Here is a 9,936-nt window from a genome sequence, read left to right as displayed (position 1 = left end):
GTTTTGCTCCTTGAGTGATCCAAGGCTTTTTTCCTACCTCCACCATGGAGGTTATATTTTTACCGGCGTTTATCTGTTTGTGTTCAAGATAACTAAAAAAGGTTATGGACGGATTTTATTGAAATTTTCAGGAGTTGTTGGAAATGTGAAAAGGAAGAACTGATTTAATTTTGGCAAATAAAACTGGTCGGGAAATCCTTCCTGCATTTTCTCAGCCATGTTTGCCTTCCGAGTTTCTTCTTCTCTACTTTGTATTTTCATCCTAACATGCTGTTTATATGCAGGGTGTGGATATCAGGTATGCGCTGCTGGAGGGGGAGGAGGGGAGCCGGGAGAAGAAGCTTACGAAATATAAGAAATGAACAACTTCAACTCAGTCGGAACGTTTGGATTGGTCAGAGTTTTTACAGATTTACAGTAAACTGAGGGGTCTAACTATATTTCTTATTGTTCCTGATTACAAAATATACAGACTACTATCCGGACGAGGAACCACTTTACCCAGAGTAACATTAACTACCCCAGCTTTAAGGTTTTATTGAACAATTGCATTCTGGGAACTTTTACGATTCTATTTTTGTGTATTTTTCAAATTTAATTTTAGTAAATCTTTATTTGACAACTTTACTTAAAAGTCATGTCTATTCTGTGTTTGGAATTTTCATTTATTTATTTATTTTTTGCTGACTTGTCTATATAATAAGTTTCACTTCAGGAAAAATAACTAAATCACTTGACTGTAAAATATTAAGTAAAATTTGACAAAAGCAAACTGTTATTGTACGTATGCTTTTTTCAAAATTGATTTATTTATTGTCATGCCAATCATTTACTTCAGATTATCCTGCATTGTATGACCTTAATCTGTTTCACATTTACACAAGTAAAACTTGATTTTAACCAAATCACAAGTTTTATCTATTTGTTGAGGTTTACCCAGGTAAAGGTAAATTTACCTGGGATTCAGTGCCGGCCCCAGGCCACCTTTCCAGGACCGTTTTAACTTGCAGAAAGCTGACCCCTGTGACCCCTCCACAGTCTGTTTGTTCTTCTGCTTTTCAGAAAAAAACACTTTTTGTTTGTTTGTTTTTAAAGTTTTCTCCTTCAGGCCTGCAGATTGTCAAACACACACTAACATTTGATGAATGACTGAACATTCTTTACAGTCTTTTAATTTTTTTTTATTATTTCTGACGTGTTTTCATTGACTCAGATCCACGCGACGTCACTCTGTTTGCTTGTTGCTTTACTGTTCATAAAGTCTGAAACAGGTTTTTTTTTTATGTCTGATAAAACCAGGACTAAGTTTCCCTAACTTCCCTGCATGTCGGGAAGGACTCGGACTGCCGGTTTTCTCCGGTTTGACTGACACCCAGTTCCGATGGGGGGGTGGACTCTGCGCCACAAGTCCCGCCTCGCTCCGTGTTTCTGACTGACTTGAGGTTATAAAATGAAGGATTTTACTGTAACTGGCACGCGCTCTGAAGCTGGAGCTGTGCTTGTGAAGTCGCGCACAGACACCGAAGTCAGGTCAATGCTTTAACCGCTGAGCACGCGGTGAAACTTCCACTTCCACGCACTGTTCACCTTGGTCCACGCACCGGGCGGAGAGCGCGAGCGGAGCCATGGCAGAGGACGGCGACCAGCGCGCGCTGCAGTATGAGCAGACTCTGGTAGGTCTCACTTGTTGCCACTCTGAAGTTTGTCCACGGATCATGCGTGTGGAGGAGAGCTAAGCTTCCTTCGGCCAAACACAAGCTGGCTCCACGGCTGAACATCTGGTCAGAAGCAAACTGCGGGGAGCAGTGGGTCCAGAAAGCTCCAAAAAGTTCCGATAAAGTTAAAGGAGCCATCAGTGGTGGGAGACACACAAGCCGAATGCAACAGCTGGCTCTTCTGGTCCCAGTGTGTTCCACGCAGCGTGAAACGTGGGCACAAATCAGGCATAGTTTTAGTTTAAAGCATAATAACTGAAAATGAAAAGGGAGTTCAGCCACGGTGCTGTGTCGTGGAGGTAGCCGTGGATTGCGGCGCTGGAAGCGGCTTTGTGTGGCTCATGCCTCCCCCACTTCATCTTTCCTGACACGTTCACGCGCGAAGGGACAAAAGCAGCTTCAGAAACGTTGCTGAAGGCTTTCATGATGCCTTTCATGTCTCAGCTCCACAACGGAACCAGAACTTTAGGTGTTTTTATTGTGAAAACATCTGGATGCCGGTTGTTTCTTCCATGTTCAGATTTTGTCCAAAGCAACACTTCCAAACAAGAACATTGCTTTAATCATATAATATTACTTTAATAAAAACTGCATGTGTACATTTGCTGAATTTACAGCTCTTAAATAAGTTTGCAGACGTTCTGCAATCCAGGACTAAAACAAGCCTCCCTGCCTGAATGAGACGTCTCCTGGACATTTGTGCAGACAGTTTTGAGGCTGTGGGAGTTACTGCATGTGTCAGGAGCTCTGCAGGAGTTGTGTCACCACCATCTGACAATAGAAGTGTCCATTGTTGCTGAGACGAGCTCGCCTGTGGACATAATGTGCTGTAAGATCAGATGCCATGGACAGCTGCAAGGTGCACAGTGTGTTGACCCTCAGGACCCGCATGTGTGAAGTCTGAAAGTGCTAGAAGTTTATAAGTTACTGATGGGACATTAACCCTTGTGTCATTTCCTCCAGTTTTAACCTCTGTTGCATAACAAACAAGGAGATGATGGTGTGCATGCAGCTCAGATTGTGAATTATTGATATCAGATTGGTTTATACTCTCTGGGATCTCTCCAAGAACAACTGATTTGATGTCTTAGACACATAAAATTACATTAAAATACACAATCTCTGCAGCATTACAGTGATGCTGCAGAAACGTCTTTGAAAGGAAGTGTTTGGCCCAAATGTCCTCGCACTGTTTTCACTTTTTCCAGACAAAACCCCCTGTCAGGCCCGAAGAATCTGCTCTTTATAGAGATTCCTTTGCCAGCGCCAACTGGGCCCATTCAGCGGCGTCCAGGCTCTAAATCGTGACGAGCCACAACTGTAACACTTCTCTGGGCCTCTGCTTCCTTTTCTTGCGGAGGTTTTTGAGCGGCCCTCTCTGTGTGCCGCTAATCTGTGTGTGTTTGTGCGAGCCATTACACAACTTGCGACCCCGCTGATTCAGCACCGGACACTCCGTCACCCTGGCAGGTCTCGTGCTCACCTCTCTGAAACGGGGAGGAAAAAAGAAAATCCATCTTTTTGTGTTGAACTGGGATATCCTCACTGTGCTGGGATGATTGTTGCAAGAACTAAATGGTGAAAGCATCTAAATAGGATCAAATGAAAATAGCAGCTGTGTGAGAATGAGCTCCTTTTAACAGTACGGAGTTCTCTCTCTGCCCCCCCCACCTCCTCGCCGTGGGTTGTAGTAACATGGTTTCTTTGTGTGATGTTGGCAGTCCTGATGGTTGTGTGGGTTTTCTTGTGGGCAGTGGATGCTCAAAGAGGCCAGTGTAGCCTGCTTGTGAGAGAGGATGGAAATGTGGCTGTACGGGGTCGGCGGTGCCGAACATTAGCAAAGCTAAAGCTTCGCAGCAGGTCTGTGCTACGATCTGGGCTCATTTGGGCTGCTTAGGAAGTTTTTCTTGCAGTAATAGTGATTAAAACAAGCGTTAAAGGTCGCAGCTGTGTGTAATCTTATTTTCGAGAAGAACTAGGAAATGCTAATCTGTCCGTTTTATGACGATATTATGGCGATATTAGTCTGGTTGTTATGTTTTAATGTGATCAAAGGTAAAGTTTTATCAGCGATCGAACAGTGGCTTTGGTTGTGACTTGTTCTAATAGCTGACTGTTTTTATGGTGAAAGTTTCCAAAGCAATAAAAGCAATGCTCGACATCTGCATTCCTCCAGTCTAATACACAACCATGGATTTAATAATTAAATGGATGTTGATGATGGTACCATATGCAGGATGTGGATTATATGAAGGTGAACTGTATCAGGAATAACTGGTTGTGCAATCGACCTGGTTTTGGAAGACTGAATATGTATTTCAGGGAGGAAGAAGGAAACCATTTATACTAATATATGAAAATATATAAAATATTTTTTTAACTTTAATCAAATGCTGTTATTTCCTAATATATTAAAATCCTTTGAGTCACAGAATAACGTAATACTATTAAAGATATTTGCATTAAGTTACAAAGGATTGCTGATGCAACTTGTTCCAGAAAGGTTGGATCAGGATGCAAAACTGCAATTAAAACGTGATACAATGATCTGCAATTCATAAATAAATATTTTATTCACAATAGAAGAAAGAAAATATCTGAGTGCAATGTAGTAAATGAGAAATGTACTTCAAAGTCTCACTCCTACAGAAGTGGGATGCATTAACTTGGGAAAAATAACTTATTTTTTTTAAGGAATTAAAAAGATATTTTAAAAATAAATATATATTTTGTGAAGTTTTTCCTGAATCTGTAAGATAATTTTAAAGCCCCAGTGTGTAAGAGTCGCTCCCATCTAGCGGGAGTTAATGAATGCAAACAACCAAGTGGTGCGCGCCTCGCAGTTTAAGTGCGTTATTACGACCACGGAAGCCAGGGAGAGACAAAAATGTGATAACGTCAACATTGTGCACATCTTGTCCCGTCAGGAGATGAGGTGCAGAACGATACATAATTCTGTTTTGTTATTGGCGCTGATAAGTTAAACATCCCTCCATGTGTTTCATACCAAGCTGCTGCTAACAGCTAGTGTCATGGTGTGAAACGGGAAGGAGGACATCAACTGCCTCCCCCGCTCAAAAAATCTGCTGAAATAAATGATGAAACATGAGGAAAAACTCTGGGAAAATCTGTCTGAAAGCAGCGTACGGTGGCCTGCAGGTACAACTTCGGTGAAGAGTAACAGCAACTGCAAACTGCTGCAACGGAGCTTTTCCACTGTAGGCTAACAGATTAGCATGTCTGCTGTTTCTTAATGTCTTGATAAAGTTGCAGTCGCTGTGTGTCTGGTTTACAACAACGTATGGCTGGGCGGTATGACCAAAATGTCCTATCACAATATAGCTAATTTTATATCCCCATAACGATAAACACAACGATGTAAAAGTGTGTCAGTCATCAGTTATGTGTCAGATGTTGCTTAGCAACAGCAGCAGTGATCTCCTTCCATCTGGGGGGACTATGGCCGTATGGCGTTTCACGGGGAAAAGCCTGCTGTTGCAGCGTTTACATCTGAAGTTTAATATGAGCTTTTTTGCCTCCACTTGACGCTGCTTTTGCTCGTTGACTTTATTCTGTATTATTTATCCTGATTCCTGTGCAGGTGATAAAATGAGTTAGTTGTGTCGGAGGATGTTGTTGGGACGTTGAGCTCGTCTGTTGTCGGTTCCACGTCGGTCTTTTTATATCTAGAAAGTTTTCTCTTTTATGAACAAGCTCAGCAGTTTTGGTTGGCTGGTCATCTCTTAAGCTTGTTACATCCTCCACGAGAAGCGAGAACTTTTTTTCCTGTTCTCGAGGCTCTGAGAAGAAAATGACGTCATTTTGTTCTCGCGGACATGTTTTGAAGACACTTCTTGACACACCGGGCTGGCAGAACTTTTTCCTTGTGGGGCTGCGAGAAGTATCGTGTGATTGGTCGGACATGTTAGGTGGGCGTGGTTAACACGGAGAAAGCATGAAGCGGAGTTGCTGTGTTTGCTGTTGCCGGTAAAACGGATTGCTTTGATAAAACAGCTGATCGAGGAAAGTACGAACATTTTTACAAGTGACATTAAAACACTCGGACCCAGCCGCGTGCACGACCCGCCCTGCCATGTGCACGACCCGCCCTGCTGCGGACAAAGTTGCTCGTTAAATGTGAAACTAGAAAAACACTCGGGAAAGCGTAAACCTCCGCCAAGCACAATGTTAAAGAATCCTTTTTAAAAAATTCCTGGATTAAAACGGTGATCCGGATCACCACCAAAATTGAATTAGCCTTTCATTTTTACATTTCCAATAACTCTTGAAATTTTAAAAAAAAAATCCCTCCGTAACCTTTTGAGATAAGCAAAAAGACGCCGTGGAAAACCTAACGTCCTTGGCGGAGGTAACAACCGGGTTCATTGCACATAAAAGCAGACATCTGCCCCCCCGCAGTGATCCCTCCCCGCTGCAGACCTGCTTCACGTGGAGGATGTATGGACCTGACCAACAAGACGTTTTTTCTTGTTCTTGCAGCCTCGAGAACAAGAACTCAGTTCTTGCTTCTCGTGGAGGATGGAACAAGCTTTAGTGAATTATCCTGCTCTGAAACACGTCTGCTACCGTCTTCCTCCATGCTTGTTTATGTACTGCAGCGTGCTGTAAAGCGCATCTTGATGTAAAATACTGCAATGAAGCACCTTATGGTGGTGTGAACGATAGAGCCTCATATGAAATGATGGACATTTTCTATCGGTATAGAAACATAAGATGGTAACGGTATTTATCATCACATCGCCCAGCCCTACGACAACGGCGTGTTGACGTTGTAAGACAGACGAGCTGCTGTGGACACAAAGCTTTCTGCAGCAGCGGCTGTGTGTGTTGTTAGTGGAAGTTTCCTTTTACTCCTTCATCGCCACTCCATCACACCTTGTGTGTGACGGCTTTTCTTTTATTTATTATCTTTTATTATTTCTGTGACACGGCTCAACAGCTCCTTGACCCTCACCGGTGAGTGTGTGGAAAGATGTTTGCTTAGCCTCTTCAGGCCCCAGCTGCTGATAAGCATCTAAAGCCTTTAACACGATTTCTCTCTTTGTCACTAAAGATCAGCTCTTGTTGTTACTTTTTATGTGAAAACATGACGTCTCCCCCTTTTCACCCTTTTGAACAAACAGTCCCGATGGATTTCCTAAACTTACGTACTCGTGATGTGGAGGCATCTTACCGCCAAACAGTTTTACAAAGTAAAAGAATGAGCTGCTCATAATAAGATCAAATCTAGCATGAGGTGTGTGTGTGTGTGTGTGTGTGTGTGTGTGTGTGTGTGTGTGTGTGTGTGTGTGTGTGTGTGTGTGTGTGTGTGTGTGTGTGTGTGTGTGTGTTGTAGGGCACATTGATCTTGCTGGTTGTGTTGTGTTGATGATTAATCACCAAGAGAAAGAGACAGAATGAGCTCCATGGCTTGGTAGATTACAGACGAGTTGGTTTCAGGAGCTGAAGTGGTTCTCATGATTAGTACTTCACAAGTACCAGTTCCCCCCTCGGGTCCAGAACAAAGAATCATCAGAGAATAGTTGCAGAAAACAGATGCCAGTGCATTGATTACCTTCTGTTGTGCTGATTAAATCAGTAAAGGAGCAGAGACAAAGTGAGGTCAAGTTAAAAACTGACCGCACCACAATGCTTTTAATGTTTTATGTAAAGCACTTTGAGTTGTCATGTTGTGCAGTACATAGAAACCTGCCTTGCCATATTTGTAGCGCGGCTTTAGGATCTCTTCTAAATTCTCTAAACCATTCACACACACTCATCCAGCTCTACTCACACACTGTTTTCAGTATGCAGGTTGTGGTGATGAGGGATTCAGTGTATCATCTGAGGAAGAAGACTTCTCTGCCAGTTGTAATGATCTTGATGTCCATGACTTGAATATTTTATTTTATACTTTTTATTTCAACATTAACAGTTGCAGAATTAAAAAACATAGAAACAATTGATTATCCATATCAGGGTAGTTGGAGATATTTGCTGAAATTTGGCTCATTTCTACTATAATGTATGGAGCTGGTTTTACAGGAACGCTCTCCCTCCACATGAATTGGAAACCAGATTAATCTAACTGGTGCTTCATTATCTGTGTCTTATAGAAATCTGATTCCTTTGTTAAAGCATTACTGAACTTTGACAGTTTTTCCCAGGAGTTTTCCCTAATGCTGGTTAATCCAGCATAATCTTCATCCCGTCTCTTCTCTGAGCGCTCCCCAGTCAGTAAAAGTCAGTCTGATGTTGACTCTTGATCATACCTTGAAATACATGTTTTAGACTAAATTTAGGATTAAATCCCTAAAGTAGATTTAGGTTATCCATTATTTCAGATTTTAGATTTGGATGAGAAGGCATTTGGTCAAATTTGGCTCATTTTCTACGACTCTGTATGGAGTTGATTTTACAGCAAAGCTTTACAACAAGCACATAACTTGGAAAGCAGATGAGTCAGACTTAGTTGCATTTATTTTCACCTTTCCTGATTGGACAGCTGCCTGAGATTTTTCCACTCATTTTATTCACAGGTCAAAAGCCTCTTGACCCTTACCATGAGCGTTTATTTAGCTTATTCTGAGCATTAAACATCAAAAGCCTTTAACACAATTTCTCTCCTTATAACAAAAGATCAACTCTTGTTTCCTTCTTTTGGTACCATGACCCATCTCCACCCTTATTTACTCTGTGAACAAACAGTCCTGATTGATTTGTTCTGCCAGTACTTGTGATGTGAAGGCAACTTAAGGCCTGTTTTACAAAGTGGATGAATGAGTGGAAAATATTTTATAAATCCCAGAGGAGAATGGCATTTTTTTTGTATTTTTTTTTTCTTTAAAAAGAAAAAAAATATGGTAATAATTTATCAGATGATAGTCCTTTGATCCAGATGGTGACGTCTGATGGCAGAAATGATCTCCGCTACCTTTATGTCTTGCATTGGACTTGACGAAATCTCATTATCACAATCTGTTGTTTCTTCACTGTGTTGTGTACAGGACAGGTCATATATATGTGATGTTTGTCTTATTTCTAACATTAAAGTTGGATAAAAAGTGGCTTGACTGTTCAGACTGAGGTCACTTTGGTATGGATCAGATGTTGATCTAATTTAGGATCACATATAAAAGTGGCCTGAGTTGGATTGAAGAAAAAAAAAAAATTGGATCTGTGCCGTTTAGACTGTCATTAAAAAATCGGACACAAGTCACACTTGGGTTAAAAAATCGGAATTGGGTTGCAGTGTGAACGGAGCCTTTAAGACTGGTTCTGATGCTGCAAAACTCATTGCAATTTCCACAACAAACTCATAGAAAAACAACATCTGGGTGCAGACACTGAGTATTAGCTTCTTTAGGACATTACAAACTTAATTTCTCTAGATTCTTCTATGCTGCATGTTTAATTATGTTTTCTGTTGTCCAGCTGAACTCCAGTGTACTTGTATTCCTCCACCACCTCCACCTCTTCTCCCAGAATGTAAACAGTCTTTCGTTTTCTCTTCTTTCCCTCTGAAGTCAACAATCTTTTCTTGTTTTGTTTGTATTCAAGATGAGGTGATTGTTTCTGCACAATCTCACAAATTGATTGACCAGTTGGCTGTGCTCAGCTGCTTATCCTTCACTAATACGCCCCATTACCACAGAGTAATCAGAGTATTTCTGCAGATGACAGGACTCAGAGTTGTATTGGAAGTCTGAGGTGTAGCGTGTGGAGAGAAATTGTGAAAATACAGTCCCTTGTGGTGCTCCTATGCTGCTGATCACCACTCAGACACACCACCTTTGGCTCTGTTTGTCAGGTATTCATAAATCCATGTGGTTGTGGAGGTATCCAGCTGGAATTTGTGGAGCTTCTCACATAACAGAACAGCTGGATTATATTAGAAAAGACTCGAGACATCGAAAAACATGATCCTCACAGTGCTTCCTGATGAGAGTGGACTCTCTAAAATAGGCAGATGATCAATCCTAAGCCCATCATGAGAAGCAAACTGGAATGGGTCTTCAAAGGTGTTCACCTTCTTCTTTAAGTGAGCCAATAACAGTCCCTGCAAGACTTTCATGATATGAGATGTTAGGGTGACTGGTTTGTAGTCTTTTTGGTAGAAATGGTTGGTTTTTTAGATCCTGGAATGAGGCAGGATGGTTTCTACAGCATGGGATTTTTTTTTCTGACACAGGCTGGTGTTGAAAAGCTGCTGAAGAATCTG

The 9,936-nt window shown here is 41.6% G+C and overlaps 1 protein-coding gene across 2 annotated transcripts in view; it reads left to right on the top strand.

Annotated features, from left to right (window-relative positions):
- Nucleotides 1-1,565: 1,565 nt before the first annotated feature.
- Nucleotides 1,566-9,936, top strand: part of LOC306760045 (chloride channel protein 2-like) — a 170,267-nt gene continuing 161,896 nt past the window's right edge. For both annotated transcript variants that reach the window (XM_079245811.1, XM_079245810.1), the window contains exon 1: nucleotides 1,566-1,673. In XM_079245811.1, coding sequence (XP_079101937.1) covers nucleotides 1,626-1,673 — 48 coding nt within the window. In that variant the 5' untranslated portion in view covers nucleotides 1,566-1,625. The remainder of the gene's footprint in view (nucleotides 1,674-9,936) is intronic.

Source organism: Telmatherina bonti (assembly GCF_933228915.1).
Source record: "Telmatherina bonti genome assembly, chromosome: 9".
In the NCBI taxonomy this organism is placed as follows: domain Eukaryota; kingdom Metazoa; phylum Chordata; class Actinopteri; order Atheriniformes; family Telmatherinidae; genus Telmatherina; species Telmatherina bonti.
This window is presented reverse-complemented; position numbering and strand designations above follow the sequence as displayed.